The 22,359-nt window shown below is 31.8% G+C and overlaps 3 protein-coding genes across 3 annotated transcripts; 2 read left to right on the top strand and 1 right to left on the bottom strand.

Annotated features, from left to right (window-relative positions):
* Window positions 1-403: 403 nt before the first annotated feature.
* LOC116105727 (uricase-2 isozyme 2-like) lies at window positions 404-3,230 on the top strand. The gene is made up of 8 exons (XM_031392138.1): window positions 404-709; window positions 1,097-1,189; window positions 1,462-1,537; window positions 1,685-1,794; window positions 2,027-2,118; window positions 2,280-2,453; window positions 2,604-2,697; window positions 2,891-3,230. Exons 1-8 carry the CDS (start codon window positions 500-502, stop codon window positions 2,972-2,974), a joined length of 933 nt encoding a protein of 310 aa, XP_031247998.1. The 5' UTR covers window positions 404-499; the 3' UTR covers window positions 2,975-3,230.
* Window positions 3,231-14,946: 11,716 nt separating this feature from the next.
* LOC116105740 lies at window positions 14,947-16,866 on the top strand. The gene has a single exon (XM_031392153.1). It carries the CDS (start codon window positions 15,160-15,162, stop codon window positions 16,639-16,641), a length of 1,482 nt encoding a protein of 493 aa, XP_031248013.1. The 5' UTR covers window positions 14,947-15,159; the 3' UTR covers window positions 16,642-16,866.
* Window positions 16,867-17,710: 844 nt separating this feature from the next.
* On the bottom strand, window positions 17,711-22,083 carry LOC116105738 (nudix hydrolase 26, chloroplastic-like). The gene is made up of 6 exons (XM_031392150.1): window positions 21,847-22,083; window positions 21,691-21,741; window positions 20,489-20,581; window positions 19,050-19,144; window positions 18,015-18,129; window positions 17,711-17,924 (listed from the first exon to the last, which is right to left on the bottom strand). Exons 1-6 carry the CDS (start codon window positions 22,063-22,065, stop codon window positions 17,859-17,861), a joined length of 639 nt encoding a protein of 212 aa, XP_031248010.1. The 5' UTR covers window positions 22,066-22,083; the 3' UTR covers window positions 17,711-17,858.
* Window positions 22,084-22,359: the final 276 nt, after the last annotated feature.

Below are 22,359 nucleotides of genomic sequence, written 5' to 3'. Positions count from 1 at the left end.
CATACTATTTTATTTTCTTTCCATCAATTTGTTACAATTTCTTCACGTAAAAGTTTTAAAAATAGTGTTATCAATATAATTACTTTTAAAAAATAGAACTTTCATATTTAAAAAATTAATAATGTTTTGTTTGTGAATATTAAAGATTATTCTTGTAATACATTATCCGTTATAAAATGATATCGAAGAAATATTTCGAGTTTAAAAACATTTGGCGGAAAAAAAAAAAAGGAAGTTAGTTCACTTTGTCAACGCACGCGCCGTAGTAGAGAGTGAAAGTAAAAAAGAATAATCATGCGGTATGACAAATTATCTACTTTTACCCATTTTCTCCGGGTTCCTTTTAAAAAAAAAAAAAAAAAAAAAAAACTATTTTTTATTCCTTTTATAAGCAGATTAATTCATTCCTCCATTTGATCTGATCACATTAACCCTCGGCTCCTCCTCTTCTCGTCCCTTCTCCTCTGCATCTTATCGCGAACCAATCAGATTCACGGCGATGGCGAGAGGATTGGAGGTGGAAGGCTTCAATTTGAAGCAGCGACACGGCAAAGCTCGAGTGAGAGTGGCCAGGGTTTGGAAAGGCAAAGACGGCCGCGACTCCATGGTGGAATGGAACGTCAGCATCAGCTTGCTCTCCAAATGCATCAACGCTTATCTTGACGGCGACAACTCGGATATTGTCGCCACTGACACCATGAAAAACACCGTACGTTTGTTATTTTGTTAGTTTTACTTTCTTTTGACTGACACGCTGTCCGTACATTTTTTCATGCCTAAACGATCGCGTTTCTACGTACACTCGCTTTATTAAAATCTTACAAACGATTTTTTTTTTTTTTTTTTAAATTTTAGTCAAGCTTGTTTTAGTTTTTCTTATTTTTCTGTGCGATTTAAGTATTATTTAATTTTATTGTATTTTTTTATTTAATTAAATATTAATCAGCATAAAATTTTGATTTAATAAAAATTCAAAAATGGATGTACTGAGAAAAGTCTGTGCTAGGAATTGTGAGGTGAATATTCATTTTTAAAAAAATTAGAAAGTATCTAATTAAAAATTGAAGTTGTTAATTAAAAACTTTAATTTTTATAGGTATATGCTAAAGCGAAGGAATGTTCAGAGCAACTTTCAGTGGAGGACTTTGCTGTGCTACTTGCCAAACACTTCGTATCTTTTTATCGTCAGGTAGATTTATTTTTATGCAAACGCATTTTTTTTTTTTTTGCAATGAAAATTGAAGGATTTCTGATTGGAAGAACCTTATTACACAGCGTATTTGAAAATAATTGAAAATTAAAGACATTTGAATCTGGCCAGTGACCCTGCCGGCATTGTTGGGTAGATCTCCGGGCAATCTAATTAGTGAAGTGACTTATTTAGAGCGTTAATGAGCCCTGTTGGTACTTTTATTTATGAATTATTTGGAGGATTGAACAGTGCTGTTTTCTTTTCTTCAGGTTACTGGTGCCATAATAAATATAGTGGAGAAGCCATGGGAACGTTTACATGTAGCTGGGCAACCACATGAACATGGTTAGTCCCTTTAATCCATCAGTTTGGAATATAAGATTATTGTTATTATACTTGTTAGTGATGATTAGAATGTTGTATGGATACGAAATTCCGTGGATCATCATTTCCAATCTTCTTCTAAGTTGCTTTTGATCCTTTGGTTTGAAGGTTTCAAACTCGGATCTGAGAAGCATACCACAGAGGTTATACTACACGAGAATGGTGCTTTGAAGATTAATTCTGGTGTTCAAGGACTAGCTTTGCTGAAGACCACCAAGGTAAAGTCATTTATCTTTACCTTTTTATATAGCCTAAATCAGCTCTGAGGTGTTGATGTAGGACAGAAGAAGGTTGTACATCTTCGTAATTTTTTATGTTTATCTGATGCTCGATGGTAGAAACTGCTTGAAGTTAGGATTATGGTAATTCAGTGGTTGGGGTAGTGTTGATCTAGCATGCTTTTATAATTCTTTTGCTGATTGCTGACTTTGGATGCTACGTTATGAAAAGTCTGGCTTTGAAGGGTTTATTAGGGACAAATACACGGCTCTTCCCGATACTCGAGAGAGGATGCTGGCGACAGAGGTCACTGGTACATGGAGGTACAGAATTTATACATATAAGTTGACAATGATTTTCACATGCATCTAGGTTTTTTTGTTCTAAAATTTTGAACCATTTGTATTTGATTCCTAGCTTAATTTTCCCACCTCCCAAGTTAGGAGGATGCAGAGGTGTGATCCTAATTTAAATGTGGATGCAGGTATTGGTATCCATCTGCCTTCAAACTCCCTGAGAATCCACTTTATTTCACTGAGAGATACCTGGATGTAAAAAAAGTTTTGATGGATACGTTCTTCGGTCATCCAAAAGCGGGAGTATACAGCCCATCTGTTCAAAGCACTCTCTATGACATGGCAAAGGCTGTCCTCTCCAGGTGACCTTCAATGCCTTTGCTCTCTTGATCTTGCTTGTGTGTGCAGACTCATGAATGCACACGCTCATTCACATTTTTGACACTTAACCTCATGCTTTGGTTTTTGTAAGTGGCGTTATTCTGACTGATTCTTGATTTCCATGGTTTCAGCTTCTCCGACATATCTTCGGTTGAACTAGAAATGCCAAATATCCATTTCTTGCCGGTTAATTTATCAAACAGAGATAAGAGCACAATTGTGAAGGTAATTTTCTTTTTTTGGTGATTCATTACCCCTATGGTACATTAGAAATCATACTCTAATTGCAGATATTTACAAACCATGAAGATTAAGTTTCATTATTGCATCTATGGGTAACTCTTGCTAAATAAATGTATTGACTGAAAACGGATTAATCGACTCATGATAACATTAACGTTTTTGTCGAATTCTGCAGTTCAAAGATGATGTGTATTTACCAACAGATGAACCACATGGATCGATTGAAGCAAGCTTGAGCCGTATCCCATCAAGGATGTAGAAGATGTTACAGGCATAGTTTGCAGTGGAAGGCTTTCTAGCTCATAGTCTGCTTGATCATTCTCAGAAGACAAAATGGGCAATGTACGAGTCTCATGGAAATGTTGAATGTTTCTCATATATCATGCCATTTTATTCAGTTTCCCCAGAAGTTGCTTGTGTTGCTTATGCTAAATGATGTATAACAAAGATGTTGTTCGGTAACAACGAACGGAGATTGAAATAAAGGCCATTATCTAAAGGGGTTTTTCATGACATGATTTAGTGCTTTTTTTTTTTTTTTTTTTTTAGGTTGCTAGATTAGGGGAGTGTTTGTCTTTTAAAATGTGGTTTATAAATATAAGTAAATTTTATTATAATGACTAAAAAGAGTACTACATTACGTTATAAAATTAAAAATTAAACAAAGAAATGTGATAATATAATTAGTTAAACTAGTTTATAAGTGAAGTTTTTTTTTTTTTTTTTTTTTTTTCCTTATAAACTCAATTTATAAGTTTAAAAAAGTTATAAACAAATATGTCAGTTTAATTTTAGATTTATAAGCTAGTTTGACCAGTTTATAAGCTTAGATAAACACTCCTAAATTATGAACCCGAAATTGTTTTTTTAAACTATACTCTTGAAATCTAATCCTAATTTAGAAACTAATACTCCCTAAAGATTTAATTAAAAATTTAATTTGTAGTTTAGACGTTTTAGTTAAAAATGTAGTTGATAATGTGGGATTTTTTTTTTTTTTTTCCCCAATTGAGAATGTATTTTAGAAAATTCTTAAGAGTCAGTTGACCCGAGATTTGATTTAATAAAAAATTGGATCGATAACAAGTGTTATAATTTCTACTCATACGATTTATTTGTTTGATATTAAAACTTGATGACTTAAGAATTTTGTTATTTTGTTCGTTTCTTTTACTCAAATAATTTTTTCATTTTCGTTTTTAATACTTGGCAGAACCGCAGATGCAAGGATTAAGCGTATATTATCGTATTTTCTTAAAAGGTTACACGTAAACACAGATTTAATTGTGTAGACTAATATTGCATAAAGTGGGCAAGGCCTGGGCGATCCAGGCCTAGGCCCTGAAGGTCCGGTCCCAAATTGGGACAAGTCTTTTAGAGATTGGGCCAAACCTCAAGACCATCCTGGGCCCATGAGTTTTTTAGAGCCCAGACCGGTCTCAAGACCGATCTTATGGGTTTGAAAAAAAAAAATTTAATTTTTTAATTTTTTTGTAAAAGTATTTTAACTCTTAAATTTAATAGTATTTCTTATATTATACGAGGTTTTGTATATTTGTCAGGGGATTTATGTAATTTGGTGAGGGTTTAAAATGAGCATGGTCCAGACCGGTTTGGGATCGAGATTTGAACCTGGACCCTTTGGGGCCAAGTTTTGAAGGGTCTGGGCTTTTTTCCCATTATGCATTTATAAAGTTTCGACATAATTTTTGCATCTAATAATAAAAAATTAACATGAAACTAATAGTAAAACAAACTATGGGCTTTTTTCCCATTATTGCATTTATAAAGGTTCCAACATAATTTTTGCATCTTAAATAATATAAAAAATTAACATGAAACTAATAGTAAAACAAACTAGAGACAGATTTCATAATATAAATTAAATTAGACATGGGCCTGAGCGTTACGCGGGTATGTTTATTCAATGTTTTGGAAATAGATTGTAAACAAATTTATTCTAACAAAATAAGCTAATTAGATTATGACATAATAATTGTTAAATTATAATAATTTTAAAGTAAATACAACTTTTATATATATAGAAAGTTGTGTTAAGATAAAATTAAAAATTGTACCTGTATAATTATTAATATCAATTATAGGTAGATGTAAATCATTCATCTAACTTAAGAAGATCACCTGAATATTATATGGTCTAATTATATTTTCAAGATCATCACCTTGTACAATTGATATTATTTTTGCAGACATGTCTTTGATATTCGATGCCATTATTTTGTAGTGAATCGTGTATGATATTTAAGATCACCTGAATATTATCAAGATCAATTATTTAAACTTAAAATTTATACTGATCTTCCGCAATTTATGTAACTTATATTCATTTTCAAGTTGCGTTGCGCAGGTATGTTTATTATTTTTTTTTTTTTACATTATTATTGGTTTTTTTGTGTTTTAAATATATATTTTCTATATTGAAGTTCATTTTATATTGAATTGATAATTAAAAAATCAATAAATAAAATATGCACAAATTGAACTCAAAGTCCATATCATCATGGTTCTTTTCAAATATGTCACCATTTGAAATCCACAACCAAAGCTTAAAACTTTGTCAAGAAAAGCAAAAAAATTGCAAGATATAAACCGGGTATTATTGATAAGTCTATAAATCAATCAGAGAAAGAAAAACTCTGTTAAAAAATGTGAACTTTTAAGCAAGAGACTTGCAGAGCCAAAGGAAAAAAAAAACTGATTTTGATTGTTGAGAAGAGAAAATGAATTATTTTTATTATTATTACTTTAGAAATTAAAAAAAAAAAATTAAGAATGTTGAGAGGAGAACTCACATAGAAAGCAACAACAACTCTAACAGTATAATCTGAAGACAACTTAATTGAAACATTGAAGAAGCCATGAAGATAAAGGTCTTGTGACACAAATCTATTTGCTGCAATTAGAATTGACCACCACCTATAACAAAAAAGGCATTTGATAAAAGCATCCTAAAGAAAGACAATAATTGTAAAACCCACAAAACCCACAAATCAAACAACAAAATCAATCCAAAAATTAATAAAAAGAGATTGAATAAATAAAATTAGAACTACATATCAATATTTGTTTTCTTTTGTCATCACTAAAATTGAATTTGTTTTATGTGTATAATGATAAAATAAATGGTTCGGCAGCAGGTCTATAATTATCCTAATTCATTGTACAATATATCAAATTAAAGCTCTATCTTTCTAGTTTTCAAAGATTCAAACCGCTCATCAATTGGATTTTTATTGAGCAAATTATGAGTAATTTACTACTAACTGTTCAGTGGAAATCGAGAAACAGGGGAAACCGAAATGTGTGTAATAATAAAAGGAATGGTTCGATAGTGGGACTACAGTTATCCAAATTAAGTGTATAGTATATCAAATTAAAACTCTGTTTGTCTAGTTTCGCAAGATTTAAACCTCTTATCAATTGGATTTTTATTGAGCAAGTTATAGTCAATTTACTACTGACTGTTTAGTGGAAACAAAAATATGTGTGATGATAGAATAAATGGTTCAAAAGTGGGGCTACAGTTATCAAAATTAAGCATATAATATATAAAATTAAAGCCTTATCTGTCTAGTTTCTAGATATTCAAACCTCTCATCAATTAGATTTTTATTTAGAAAGTTATGGTTAATTTACTATTGATTGTTTAGTAGAAACTGAAATGTGTGTGATATAAAAAAAATTGTTTGACAATGGGGGTATTGTTATCCAAATTAAGCGTATAATATATCAAATTAAAACCCTATCTGTCTAGTTTCTAAATATTCAAACCTCTCATCAATTGGAGTTTTATTGAGCAAGCTATGGTCAATTTATTACTGATTGTTCAATAGAAACCTAAATGTATATGATGATAAAATGAATGGTTTACTAAAGCTACATGGTTTAGCATCAAACATCAGTTAATATTTGTTAAATAAATGAAATTAGTTATATTCAACAACAACCTCTTTTCATGATATATGTATGTAACATAAAACGATATCAACAAATGGAGATTGAACAAATACAATTAAAACTACATATCAATATTTGTTTTCCTTTAAGGATAATAATAATGGTTCGGCATATTATAAATGGTTTACTAAAGCTACATGGTTCAGCAACAAACATCAGATGACATTTGTGATACAAATAAATTTTTTTATATTCAGCAACAACCTGTTTTGATATATGTATGTAACATAAAAAAATATTAACAAAAAGAGATAGAACAAATACAATTAAAACTGCATATCAACATTTGTTTTCATTTGTCATCACTAAAATTGAATTGGTTTTATGAGTGTGATGATAAAATGAATGGTTCGGCCGTAGTTCTATAGTTATCCAAATTCATAGTATAATATATCAAATTAAAGCTCTATCTTTCTAGTTTCCAAAGATTCAAACCGCTCATCAATTGAATTTTTATTGAGCAAGTTATGGCCAATTTACTATTGATTATTCAATGGAAATCGAGAAACAGAGGAAACCGAAATGTGTATAATGATAAAAGGAATGATTCAGAAGTGGGGCTACATTATTCCAAATTAAGTGTATAATATATCAAATTAAAGATCTACCTGTCTAATTTCTAAATATTCAAACCTCTCATTAATTGGAGTTTTATTGTACAAGTTATGATCAATTTACTACTGACTGTTTAGTAGAAACCAAAATATGTGATGATAAAATGAATGGTTTAGCACCGGGGTTACATTCATCCATTTAAGTGTATAATATTCCAAATTAAAGCCTTGTATATCTATTTTCTAAAAATTCAAACCTCTCATCAATTGGAGTTTTATTGAGCAAGTTGTGGTCAATTTACTACTAACTGTTCAGTGGAAACTGAAATGTGTGTGATAATAAAAAGAATGGTTTGAAAGTGGGGCTACAGTTATCCAAATTAGGAGTATAATATATCAAATTAAAGCAATGTTTGTCTGGTTTCTAAATATTTAATCCCCTCATTAATTGGAATTTAATTGAGCAAGTTATGGTCAATTTACTATTAATTGTTTAGTGGAAACCGAAATGTGTTTGTTAAATAAATGAAATTAGTTATATTCGGTAACAACCTCTTTGCATGATATATGTATGTAACATCAAAAGATATCAACAAAAAGAGATAGAACAATTGCAATTAAAACTACATATCAATATTTGTTTTCCTTTGAGGATAATAATAATGGGTCGGCATATTATAAATAGTTTACTAAAGCTACATGGTTCGGCAACAAACATCAAATGATATTTGTGATACAAATAAAATTTGTTATATCCAGCAACAACCTGTTTTTGATATATGTATGTAACATAAAAAAATATTAACAAAAAGAGATAGAACAAATACAAGTAAAACTACATATAAATATTTGTTTTCCTTTGTCATCACTAAAATTTAATTGGTTTTATGTGTGTGATCATAAAATGAATGGTTCGGCCACAGGTTTATAGTTATCCAAATTCATCATATAATATATCAAATTAAAGCTCTATATTTATAGTTTTTAGAGATTCAAACTGCTCATTAATTGAATTTTTATTGAATAAGTTATGGTAAATTTACTACTTATTGTTCTATGGAAATCGAGAAACAGGAGAAACCGAAATATGTGTGATGATAAAAGGATGATTCAGAAGTGGGGCTATAGTTATCTAAATTAAGCGTATAATATACCAAATTAAATCCTGTATATCTAGTTTTTAAAAATTCAAACCTCTCATCAATTGGAGTTTTATTAAGCAAGTTATGGTTAATTTACTACTGACTATTCAGTGGAAACCGAAATGTGTGGAATGATAAAATGAATGGTTTGGCGATGGAGATACAGTTATCCAAATTAAGCATATAATATACCAAATTAAAGCCTTGTCTGTCTAGTTTTTAAATATTTAAATCTCCCATCAAATGGAGTTTTATTGAGCAAGTTATGGTCAATTTACTATTGACTGTTTAGTGGAAACCGAAATGTGTGTGATGATAAAAGGAATGGTTTAGTAGTGGGGCTACAGTTATCCAAATTAATAGTATAATATACCAAATTAAATTTCTGTCTGTCTAGTTTTTAAATATTCAAACCTCTCATCAATTAGAGTTTTATTAAGCAAGTTATGGTCAATTTACTACTGACTGTTCAATGGAAACCGAAATGTATGTGATGATAAAAGGAATGGTTTGGTAGTCAGTTATCTAAATAAAGCATATAATATATCCAATTAAAGCCTTATCTATCTAGTTTCTAAATATTCAAATCTCTTATCAATTGGAGTTTTATTGAGCAAGTTATGGTCAATTTACTACTACTTGTTCAGTGGAAACCAAAATGTGTTTGTTAAATAAATGAAATTAGTTATATTCGGCAACAACCTCTTTTCATGATATATGTATGTAAGATAAAAAGATATCAACAAAAAGAGATAGAATAATTACAATTAAAACTACATATCAATATTTGTTTCCCTTTGAGGATAATAATAATGGTTTGACATATTACAAATGGTTTACTAAGGTTACATGGTTCAGCAACAAACACCAAATAATATTTGTGATACAAATAAAATTTGTTATATCCAGCAACAACTTGTTTTCGATATATGTATGTAACATAAAAAAATATTAACAAAAAGAGATAGAACAAATACAATTAAAATTGCATATCAATATTTGTTTTCCTTTATCATCATAAAATTGAATTGGTTTTATGTGTGTGATGATAAAAATGAATGGTTCGGCTGCAACTTTATAGCTATCCAAATTTATCACATAATATATCAAATTAAAGCTCCATCTTTCTAGTTTCCAAAGATTCAAACTGCTCATCAATTGAATTTTTATTGAGTAAGTTATGGCCAATTTACTATTAATTGTTTAGTGGAAATCGAAAAATAGGGGAAACCGAAATATGTGTAATGATAAAAGGATAGTTCAAAAGTAGGGCTACAGTTATCCAAATTAAGTGTATAATATACCAAATTAAATCTTGTATATCTAGTTTTTAAAGATTCAAACCTCTCACCCATTGGAGTTTTATTGAGTAAGTTATGGTCAATTTATTACTCATTGTTCAGTAGAAACAGAAATGTGTGTGATGATAAAATGAATGGTTCAGAAATAGGGATACAGTTATCCAAATTAAGTGTATAATATACTGAATTAAAGCCCTATCTGTTTAGTTTTTAAATATTCAAACCTCTCATTAATTGGAGTTTTATTGAGCAAGTTATGGTCAATTTACTACTCATTGTTCAGTGGAAATTGAAATGTGTGTGATGATAAAATGAATAGTTTGGCAGTAGGGCTACAATTATCCAGATTAAGTATATAATATATCAAATTAAATCCCTATCTGTCTAGTTTCTAAACATTTAAACCTCTCATCAATTGGAGTTTTATTGAGCAAGTTATGATCAATTTACTACTGACTGTTCAATGGAAACCAAAATGTATGTGACTATAAAATGAATGGTTCGGCAGTGGGGTTACAATTATCCAAATTAAGTATATAATATATCAATTTAAAGCCTTGTATGTCTAGTTTTTAAATATCTCATCAATTGGATTTTTATTGGACAAGTTACAGTCAATTTACTACTGACTGTTCAGTGGAAGCCAAAATGTGTGTGATGATGAAAGGAATGGTTCAGTAGTGAGGCTATAATTATCCAAATTAAGCATATAATATATCAAATTAAAGCACTGTATGTCTAGTTTCTAAAGATTCAATCCTTTCATCAATTAGATTTTTTTTGAGTAAGTTATAGTCAATTTACTACTTATTGTTCAGTGGAAACCAAAATGCGTGTGATGATAAAATGAATGGTTTACTTGACCCAAATTTAAGGGATTATCATATTAAAACTGATAAGAAATATTTCAAATAATACTTATTAAGTTTAAAAACGGAATTAGCCAAAATTAATTCATTTAACATATAGACTCGCACATCAGCAGGACATAAACAGTTAATCATTCATATAACAATTTTAAATACACGAATGTTTATACAGAAAACATATTCAACACAAATGAACTGTTTCTACTAATGTAGATATGACACATACTCATAATTTGGCTGACAATAGGATCATCCTCAATTTGATATTAGTAAAGTACATGAATGCTTCCTTGAAAATAAACATAACAAAATTTAATTGATCTTTATGTTAAGATTGTTAAGAGAAAATCATTTCTTTGTAATAACTGCTTTCTATTCATATGCTCGTAAAATATACATAATAAAATACATGTATATTAACATAAATAGTTGGGCCCATAATTTTTATTTTATTAAACATATACATTCTTTACAAAAAGTTAGTGTCATGTACAAAAACTATCAAAAACTATGTGGACAGTGTAGCCATTCCTCCTCGTGTGCCAACATCCATCCGACCATGTCCTCACCTAGATCCTGTAAAAATATAGAAAGATAACAGAGTGAGCACAAATAATGCTCAGTAAGTAAACCCTCTACTCATTTATCCCCGTAACTCTATCACTCTAATTCTTTCCTTACAACTCTCATTTACTCTCTCTTCTATGTTTCTCTCTGTTTTCTCTTTCTACTAACTCTCTTCTGTAAGTCACGGCCCCATCTTACTGGAGGCACGGCCGGGACTCGCTCCCGCTCTCCGTGACTTTTAGTCATTCCCAGCCGATCGGACTCGGTTATGCATGGATTCGGAACCCTTGGCCATGTGAGTGTATAATCTCTCTCTCGGGTACTCTCAGTATAGCCCTCATCCGCATGCACTCTCATGGGCTACACCATTTTTCTCTCTCATACTCAAGCCGCTCTTTCTCTTTGCGGCGTACATGCGAGAATACTCTACCCATTACTCACGGGTTCCCCATCGCATAACCTACTCTACTCTTTTTTCTCTTTTCTTTTAGAGAAGCTCACACTCAAAGTACTCTACTCTTTCTCTAATGCATAATTAATGCATATGGATGATTCATTCTCATTAATGCACTCATGAAATGCAATTATGCCATGTAGCAATAATTAAGGTTCTCTACTCTTACTCATGCCTTTCTCAAGCATTTCATCATACAACTCATGTGCATATAAAACTCTACTTTAACTATAACTCTTCTCCTCTCTTTAATCACCCACAAATGGGAGAAACTCCCTCATACTCTCTAAATTCCTGTTAAATAAACTTACTCCCATAGGGTTTGTTCAAAACTCTCTCCAACTTCTATCAACCCAACTCAACATCATAGAAGCTCAACACTTCTCATACTCAAACATATTCAATAATCATAAATAACTACTCATCTCATCTCATCTCAATTTCTCAACAAGTATAATTCATACACATACATACACAAATCTCTACTCAAATGAATTCTTAAATCTCAAATGAATTCTTAAATCTCAACTTAGGTTGGATTTACTTACCTTGTGGGTAAATAACTTCTCTAGCACTTTTCCTTCCCCTTGTTGTCTTGTCTTCTCTCTACAACTTTAAACAATAACAACATAAGACTTCCACAAATTATAAGCAAAATTCTCATCTAAAGCAAGAATCCTTACCTTAGGATGCTTTAGATTAAATCTCTACTAAAAACTACCCCAAAAGTCCTTAGAAAATCTTGGAAGATTGGGTGGAGAATTGAGAGAAATTAGGCAATGAAAATGGCGGTGGAGATGATGAAGAATGAAGGGCTTACGCTTTTTAACTCAACTTACATACCATCATTCCCATTCTGCCCTTACTCTTTCTTGGAAATTCCATCATTCTCTTTTTATTCCTTACAATCACACCCCCGACTACAACACATTCTCCATGAAATTTCCTTACATTTTACTCCCCACTTTTCCTGCTAATTAGGGGTAGAAAGGTCATTTTACCCCTATGGAGAATTCTCTAGAAACCTCAATAAACTTTTCTGCCGTCTCGTCGCTGCGGCGAAGAAAGTTCCGTTGCCCCAGCGAAAAATTACAGAGTTGGCGTCGCCACGGGGAAGACTGTAATTTAGAAATTCTCCAAGTTTCAACCAATTTCAAGGCAAACACTCCATCAACTCAACTCATACATTCAACCAAGGGCCAACCAACAAAAAATAACAACATACAAACTCAATTGAGGGTAGAACAATAAACATTCAAACAATACAGCAAATCTTAACTACGTACCTCAAGTGGGGCGTTACATCATTCGTATAACAACTATTACCTGAAAACGAAATCAATAAAAGTTAATTAATCTTCATATTAAAATTGTTAAGGAATACACTTACCGTTCGGCAGGACTAACATAATTAATCATTCAAATAGATTGACCGAACAAAAACAATCATTCAACCAAATAATAATCGTTAAAATAGTTAGGAGATATACTTACAATTTCGTATTAAAATAGTTAGAAGATATACTTACAGTTCAGAAGAACAAATCAAAATAAGAACTCATTTGACAATGTCAATCAGACATCCTTCCTTTATTCTATGCCAATTCATGAATCTTTGACCTATAAACAACAACAAAAACATAAATAAATAAAAAATCATCGATTAACAAAATCATGAAGATCAAACATATTATTGACACAAACTAACATGACCTATAAACAATTAACAAAATACTAGACGTATTGTTGACACCAACTAACATATTGCAATAATATATAATTGAACATACGCCCTTTTTATAACCTCTTATTTAGACTTTTTGAATTCCAACACAATTAAATACAAATTGAATACGAATAAAAGTTTGCAATGTCAATACAATGCACCTATATAATTATTAATAAACATGTATGCTTTTACTAACAGTGCAATGCACCTATGTAATTCAATCTTTATGTCTATTTATTTAGACTTTGGAATACCAATGCAGCAATTAATATTGTCTACATCATCACTAATAAAATTTAACCACATAACAATCACAAATCCAATGTGTCATTATGGTTAGACCTTTAGAATGCTAATATAATTCACTTGTATTATTATTATTATTAATTATTAATACAGATCCTATTTTTTTAATTAATTAATAATTATAGATGGAGTAATAAATATCAACCTAACGTGTCAAAATAGAGCAATTTGATTGGTTTGTTAATCCAATGTGTCAAAATGGAATAATTTTAAAGCTTTTAAAATATGACACGTATCGATAAACTTATATGGTATTCACCTTTATATATATATATATATACAGTAAAACCTCTCTATAGTCATAATGGTGGGACTAACTAATTTTAATACTATAAGGAGGTTACAACTTAATAGAGGTGTAGTTACAAAAATTTCTTATTTCATAATTCATGTTTTAATAATACAATATTAGGATTTCAATTTATGTTTTAATAGTATTAGGGTTTCAATTCAGCCTTTCAATTACCTACTTTTGAAACGAATAGAAGATCGTGTCTTGGAATCAACAAAGATAAATATCCTTGATGGAATTGTAAATGCAGTTACTGCATGGTCAATTAATGTGAAGCCACAGACAATTGCCAATTGTTTTAAGCATTGCAAAATTAGGACCTCCGATGTTGATAAATTACAAATTATGAATGAAGTGGATGAGGAGAATCAAAGAGTCAGTGTAGAATTGAGTGATCAGATTCGGCAACTTCACTATACTAATTGAATAGATATTAATATCTTCCTTAATCATCCATATAAGTAACAAGTCATATATGCTTTAACTAAAGAATAAATCATTGCTACAATTAGACAAGAAGAGAAATGAAATAATAATAAGGTTGATAGTATGGAAATACAAAAAGTTTCTTACTAAGAAGCTCTAAACATGTTTGAGAAGTTAGAAATATTTTAATTTCAACAAAAAAATGTCAATGCTAGGGAGTAATGTACCTGCAAGTTAAAAGATGTGATAACACCTAAAAAACAAATCATTGTCCTAAACAACTTTAGATAAATATTTTTATTTCATCTTAAAACTTTAATGTAAAATAACATATATTTTTTTACAATATACAGATAATTAATATTATGTGGAGGCAACTTTTCTTAAGATGAGAATTAAAAATATTATAATTTATTACACTATAAAGTTTATTCTTATTTATAACTATCATAAATTAGGAATATAATTTTTTAATAATCACGTAAAGTTTATCGATATATGGAGTATCATGTTGAGAGGTTTTATTGTATATGCTAAACTAATTTCCTTATTATTATTTTTTTCTATATATTTCTCTTTCCAGTTCCACTTGAAAACAACTCTACGGACTTATATCAAGAGTTCAAGACCAAGACACCTAGCATCGGGCTCCTTCAATCTTCAACTGTCACCTCCAACAAAATTTGCATTTCTGGTTCTCCCTCTTCCTCCTCCCTTCTTCTTCATCAAAGTTTTATCTTCATTTTTCAGTTTTTTCAAAGACTTACTATTTATTTGTCTTCGTTATACATTTTAAACCTGCTGTCTCTTAGATTCATTCATTATAATGACCAGCCATGAAAACCCACCACAACAAACCAATCAATTTCACTCTTTTACCTCAAAGTTCAAACCGTTATTCATCTTATATTCATCATCCATTCTCATTCTCTTGCTTGCAATCTCTTTCACTTTCACCAAAACTAGCTTTTACAAAATCCCCCCCTTTAAATCACACTTCATTCTACACCCCCCTTTTTTTCAATCACTTTTAGGGTTTTTTCACCGAACCCAGAAGCCAAATGATCCAAATCTCATTTCCAAGCCATCTCATTGTGTTCTATGGATGGCTCCATTTCTTTCAGGTGGTGGGTATAGTTCAGAATCTTGGTCTTATATATTAGCCCTTAAGGAACATGTGAAGAACCCTAGGTTTAGATTGGCTATTGACCAACATGGTGATTTAGAATCTTTAGAATTCTGGGAGGGCTTGCCTCAAGATGTCAAGAAATTGGCGTTTGAGCTTTATAATACAGAATGTCTGATGAATGAAACTATTGTTGTTTGTCATAGTGAGCCTGGTGCTTGGTACCCACCATTGTTTCAAACCCTTCCTTGTCCACCAACTGGTTACAAAGATTTCAAGTTGGTAATTGGTAGAACAATGTTTGAAACTGATAGGGTGAATCTTGAGCATGTAAAGCGGTGTAATCGGATGGATTTTGTTTGGGTTCCTACTGATTTTCATGTTTCTACTTTTGTACAAAGTGGGGTTGATCCTTCTAAGGTTGTAAAAATTGTGCAGCCTATTGATGTTAATTTCTTTGATCCCCTTAAGTATGAGCCATTAGATCTTGCCTCAAAAGGAAAATTGGTTTTAGGTACAAGAGAAACGGATTCGAGTGCTAAGGAGTTTGTGTTCTTAAGTGTGTTTAAGTGGGAGTATAGGAAAGGATGGGATGTGTTGTTGAAAGCATACTTGGAAGAATTTTCTAACGCTGATGGGGTTGCTTTGTATTTGCTAACAAATGCATATCATTCTGATAAAAATTTTGGTAGCAAGATTGATAAGTTTGTAAGGGATTCTGATATGGCAAAACCAGTTGAGGGTTGGGCTCCAATATATGTGATTGATAACCACATTGCTCAGCTTGTTTTGCCACGTGTTTATAAGGCAGCTGATGCGTTTGTTCTATCATCAAGAGGAGAAGGGTGGGGAAGGCCTCTTGTCGAAGCAATGGCAATGTCTTTGCCGGTCATTGCAACGAACTGGTCTGGACCGACTGAGTATTTGACGGAGGAGAACAGCTATCCGTTGCAAGTTGATAGAATGAGTGAAGTAACGGAAGGGCCATTTAAAGGGCATCTTTGGGCAGAACCGTCTGTTGATAAGCTGAAAACTCTTATGAGACAAGTGACGAGTAATGTTGGTGAAGCCAATGCCAAAGGGAGAAAGGCGAGAGAGGACATGATCAGAAGGTTTTCTCCTGAGATTGTTGCGGGGATTGTCAGAGATCATATATACAATTTCCTTGACGAGGAAGCATAGAGAGTAAATTTTTAATCAATTTTGTTACTTAAAACTTTTTGTTTAGCAACTTGTACAAAACTCAAGACTATATGTGGCTTGTATATTAGGTTGGTAGAGTTGCTTCCCAAGCTGCTTGCAAATGTGATTTGGTTGATATATTGATTGTATCATGTAGATTCTAGCATTTTTGTCAGGTATATTATCATAGATTATGTTAAGACAACATGAATCAGATGAATTACATCGGTGAAAAAAAAATGACTTAATTTGAGAACAGTTTGAGTGCTTATATTTATATAGCACTTCGTGCTCATTCTTTATGTTTTATGTTGAAAAATCACTTGATTTGTAACATAGAACATGAGATTTTTAGCAAAGAACATTATAATTGTAATATCAAATATTAACTTTTTCCCACCCAAATAATGGTTTAGTAACACTTTCTTACCTACAGACTTTTAAAATACCACTTTTTTATCTAAAAAAACACACTTTCCAATTCGACAGCAAACGAAAAGCAAACTTGTTATATACTGTTAGAGCTTTTGAAGAGGAGAGGCCGGTGAATTTTTTGGTGATAGAAAGTTACCAAGTGGCTGCGAAACTGTAATTGCTCGATTGCCGACGATTAATGAGGTCAACAGAAGTAAGGTTTGAGAGGTTTTGATGAGTGATGATCGGGGAAAAGAATGAAGATGGTTTAGGATCGCAAAGATACCAGAATCTATCACTATGGGCGAGAGGTGGAAAAGTCTCATTAAAATGTGTAATTTAGATGAAAAAGTAATATTTTTAAAGTCTGTAGGTTAAAAATGTCACTTTCGGTTTACTCAATTTTAATTGTGACATAGAATGCGAACAAAATACTCAATTAAAATTCTTTGCTTGCCAATTATTTTAATAAAACATATCATGCAGAAAAAAGAAAAGAGAAAACTGTAAACATCTTTCGATTAAGTTAAACAAGCAATTGAAATTTGGAGTAAAAAAATCCTGCATTCTCTACATCTTTGGATGACAAGCATGAAAAGATAAAAAATCATTACAAAGTTAATTTTTTTCGTTGTTTTATTCGTTCGGTGAATCACAAGGATATCATATCATTATTCGTTACAAGTTGTAAAATGCGGGTGATATCCAATATACACATTACACGGCAAAAAGTCATGGTTCTGTAAATTATTATGACCATGTATGAAATGATAATAGCATTGCAAAAAACTTTACACATAATATTATTGAAGATAAGGAGTGAAAACTGTAAAAACTTCCTTGTAAACAGGCTTCTTGAAATCAACGGCCTGCAAAGAAACCGAAGCTTTAGAGATCAACACAAGGAAAAAATTAAAACTTGTTCTTGTAAAAACTAATGCGGGGAAAGGTATACTGACTTGCTCAATTACTTGTTCAGGTGACATCCATGACCACTGCCCGAACTCGGGTTTTTCATTCCCATCACCCAGAAGATTGATCTCTTCCTCCTTCCCAGTGAACTTAAGAAGAAACCTGTATTTTTGCATTTGTACATATAAAATGAAAATAAAAGAAATGTAGACTGGATGGCACGTTAAAATTAAAAAACATCATCGATTCAAGGAAGCTAAGGCAGAAATAGGTAAGTGTTAGAAAAGAGCCAAAACTCACCTGCAAAAGATCACTCACAAACAACCACCAAACCACTCTGAAACTCAATAGTCAATAACCCAGAAATTCCAGTCACACCAGAACAGTTTAATCACTTCAAAACAATTAAAGAACACAAGCAATACTGAATAACCTCAATTTATATATAGAATAGCAACTCTGTGACAACACTACTCCAATAACAGTTATCTACAACTACAATTCAGCATAACAGAAGAAAACATAACAGTTCATCTACAACTACAATTCAGCATAACAGAAGAAAAGCATAACAGTTCATCTACAACTACAATTCATCACTTGCACGTCACTTCTCATAAACCTAATACCGCCTACACACTCACGCATACAGCCTGACAATTAGTCCCTCATCCCTTTTTACGCCTTTATTTTCCCCCCATACACTAATGTGTTGTTGGTCTCATCAATAAGCTGCATATTAACCTCTGCCAAAAATAATCATGAAAAGTATAGGCACAAATCCACTTATTTCTACTTTCTAATATTCCCAACCTAAACTAATGAACAGAGCCTAGTTTGCATATGTTACCGATAAAAAAACAGCACCATGTTAAATGAGTCTGCCAATTAAAAGCTGGGCTAGGCAGCGAATATGAAGCAGTACAATGTTATATGTCACTTCCTCAATCTTTCTTCTAGTAAATGAAAGGCACTTGAAAAGTAGGTAGTAATTTCGTCTTTTTAAGTCTACCTTCCAATATGGCCATGTTTCTGGTCCAACCAGTATTATAACACACTAAGGGCCAAACCAAGTTACCTACCACTTCTGTGCTTGACCTTTCCAGTCAGATCCCCATTGATGTTTAAGTTTTTCCCTGACGTCAGGAGGGAAATCATAAGTCAACCAATGAGGTGTCTGCATTCATATTTGAAATATTTGAATTAGCAATTGGCAAAAATTATTAACTTAATACAATATGCAAGACCACTAACAAATACACAATTGTCACAAGCCTCAACTAACATAGGTGGCACTAATTTTCCAGGCACACAAACACGCATAGAACATAGAGAGCCATATGTATAACTTTGGGGCAGAAGGGTTTACTATGATCTTTAGAATTGAACACGTTAGAGGATCACATATTTAATTTTGGCCAAAACAAAAAAAAAAAAAAAAAAAAAAAAAAAAAAAAAAATGCATTGATAAAGAACGAAAGTTAAATTCAGGAAATCCAGGAGGAATTAAAATAAAATGAAAGATATCAGGATCTGAAGGTATCACAATCAAAGCACATAAACAAACTGCCAATGATAAAGTAGAATGGTTGGTTGAATTCCAGATATTGTGTAGACGAAGAAAATGAAACAACAAATGATGTAATATGCACCTAAATCAGAAAATTGACAACATTAAAACTTGCACCATTATTAAACTGCATAAAAACAGTGATAAAAGAAGCAAACAGATAGACATACTTAAGTAACACAGCAGTAAACCTGCATCCATGGCAATAGAGCAATTGCATGATCTATCGTAAAAACCACAAAATTATAGTCAATAGAGTCAAAACCAAAATTTCAATTAGGGATTGAATGGTAAACATCTATCTATTTGCAAACAGCCCTCCAGTTCTTAAATACAGTCCACTACAACATGTTTCAAAATTCTGTTAGACCACCCTGAGGTTCTGAAATCCGTTAAAACACTTCCCTACAAATTCTCTCAAATCATTTAAGTTACTATTTGACATAGCTTGACCATTAAATGCACATTTATGAAATAAAGTAACAGAAAAACAACAGCAAGACAGCTTTGACCAAACATCATCACAAGAATTACAGATTGAAAAGAATAAGGAGTTGCTTTTGTTCAATGGTTTTCTCTTAATAACATTGACCTGTCATTTATTTCTTAAAACATTCTATTTATATTTATCTCTTAATAGAAAAATTGTCTAAACATTGTTTTTTCACATGTTTTTTTAGTCCATAATTGCAACAAAACATGAAGACTAAATAGTCAACTTTGATCACTTCAAGAAAATAAGGACAAAACGAAAATTTCAATAGTAAATTTTAAGTCAGATAATTATTAAGAGAGGGCAGCATTCAAGGAATTTGACAATCTTGTTAGGTGAGCATATTTACACTAAACATAAGAATGTTTATGAAATAATATTGAAAATCTTTGCAAATATTTAATCAAGCTGCCCTGAAAGCTATAATGAACGAGAAAGAACAATAAGTAAAGCCAAACCTCAGCAAGAACTTCTGCTGAGCTGATTCCAGTTTCTTCTCTTAATTCTCGAATGGCTGCAACTTTTGGATCTTCACCCTCATCAATGCCACCCTGTTCAACAAGTTAAGTAGTATTGAGATGCCACCAGATGTAATATAAAAGCAGTGCATTGTCCAAAAGGAAAACTGAAGACACCGTTACCAGCTTGAATTCAACTTTAATATACAGCAAAATCTAGCTCTCTTACAATAAATCCAAGATCAGGATCTGTTTAAGTGTGTATGAAACTGCTAAAAAATACAGCTATAAGTAATGACCCTCAAAGGTTCACTCTCCATTTTATCAACATAAAAACATCCATGATCCATAAATTGTAAAATGAATTAAGGAACATATGTTGGTAACGTAACTATGACTTGATACAATTACACATTTACCAAATAATTGGAGTAATTCACTACACACAGTCCAAAATTTCTTATAACTTGCTGTTAAAAATGTTTTTTTAATATGTTCATACCAAATCAAAAACATCACCAAATTTCAGTAATGTCACTGGAAACCTAGTTTGGAAATATCAAACATTACACTTGTAATTTGGAATGCCACATTACGTGGAATATAACATTACAATTAAGAGTAATGCTAGCCTTACTCCCCCTTCTTACTCCTTTCTCTTACTCACTCATGTTAATCTCCCTTCTTACTCCCTTCTCTCTCTTCTTACACCCACCTACCACATGAGTGAGTAAGAGAAAGGAGTAGGAAGGGGCAGTAAAGCTAGCATTATTCTACAATTAAAACTTTCAATGTTTCCAGAAACCTGGTTCCAAAACCGTCACCGAGATTTCACTTAGTGCCTTTCCAGTATTAGGCAAGATTGTATTAACACTCAAAATTTATACCCTAGTAACAAGTAATAACATTCAGTATCGATACACCACCGCTTTATCCGATCCTTGGCAGCAGTTGAATTGGCACTGCCCTCTTATGTCAATCCAAGAGTTGCTAAAGACACATACCCAGATATTTTACAATTTCTCAAAAGTAATAACTGATGATTTGGACTTGAACCCACAGCCACATTTCTTCCAAGGTAGCTAAAAATCTATATGTTTTCCAGGAAAACTCAAGTATGCGTACCTAAACCCAAACAACTTCATACTTATCCAATAGTTTTAATTTCAGTATCATAAAATGACCGTCTAGTGAAAACTTACCTGGGGCATTTGCCAGGAATCGGGTATATCGAGTCTTGAAGCAGCAAAAATCTGAAATTTTTTACACCAAATGAACATCATATTATTATTAAATAAATAGAGAGAGAAAATAAACACACATAATTGAGAATTCCGCCATAGAGATGATTATTAAACCTTTTTGGAAGAATTAATGAGACAGATTCCGACATTTCTTCGATAACCTTCAGGAGGGGCGTCCATTGATGAATGAGCGAGCGGGAAGTTGGAAATTTTGGAGAGATTAGAAGGGTATTTTGGGAATGTAAGATTAGGATTGGAGCGATTCAGAAGAGAAATAGAGGAACGATTAACTGGGGAATTTAAGAAGATGGACCGGCTTAAAGTCCTTGCCATGCTTTCTTTCCATTTTCTTTGACACTGATAGTTTATACGAAAATATTAAACATTTGTTTAAATAATTTATATTTCGAATGGTGGACCAAATGGGCCGGCTTAGGCGTAATCCGGCCCGCTTCAACCCGGCGGTATAAAAGGTGGGCCGAGTATTCCCCACCAGTGGGTTGGGCCTTTATAGGCCAACCCAGCGACCCGACAGTTTTTTTTTTAAAACCCGTCCAACTTGGGTTGGACAAAAAAAAATTAAATATTTTTTTAGACAAAAACTCATTTTACCTTTTAAATATAGTC

The sequence above is a fragment of the Pistacia vera genome, unplaced genomic scaffold (genome assembly GCF_008641045.1).
Source record: "Pistacia vera cultivar Batoury unplaced genomic scaffold, PisVer_v2 Contig503, whole genome shotgun sequence".
NCBI classification, from domain to species: Eukaryota; Viridiplantae; Streptophyta; class Magnoliopsida; order Sapindales; family Anacardiaceae; genus Pistacia; species Pistacia vera.
Note: the sequence above shows the minus strand (reverse complement) of the source record. Positions and strands in the feature narration are given on the sequence as shown.

Bases quoted from the DNA above. Each gene is read 5' to 3' on its own strand.
- LOC116105727 (XM_031392138.1), top strand. From the start codon at position 500: ATGGCGAGAGGATTGGAGGTGGAAGGCTTCAATTTGAAGCAGCGACAC. The intron at 1,190-1,461 runs GTAGATTTATTT...TCTTTTCTTCAG, and splicing joins TCGTATCTTTTTATCGTCAG to GTTACTGGTGCCATAATAAA. The intron at 2,698-2,890 runs GTAATTTTCTTT...CGAATTCTGCAG, and splicing joins ATAAGAGCACAATTGTGAAG to TTCAAAGATGATGTGTATTT.
- LOC116105740 (XM_031392153.1), top strand. From the start codon at position 15,160: ATGACCAGCCATGAAAACCCACCACAACAAACCAATCAATTTCACTCT.
- LOC116105738 (XM_031392150.1), bottom strand. From the start codon at position 22,065: ATGGCAAGGACTTTAAGCCGGTCCATCTTCTTAAATTCCCCAGTTAAT. The intron at 18,130-19,049 runs GTAGGTAACTTG...GCAAAAATACAG, and splicing joins AAAGGTCAAGCACAGAAGTG to GTTTCTTCTTAAGTTCACTG. The intron at 17,925-18,014 runs GTCAGTATACCT...GTTTCTTTGCAG, and splicing joins CTGAACAAGTAATTGAGCAA to GCCGTTGATTTCAAGAAGCC.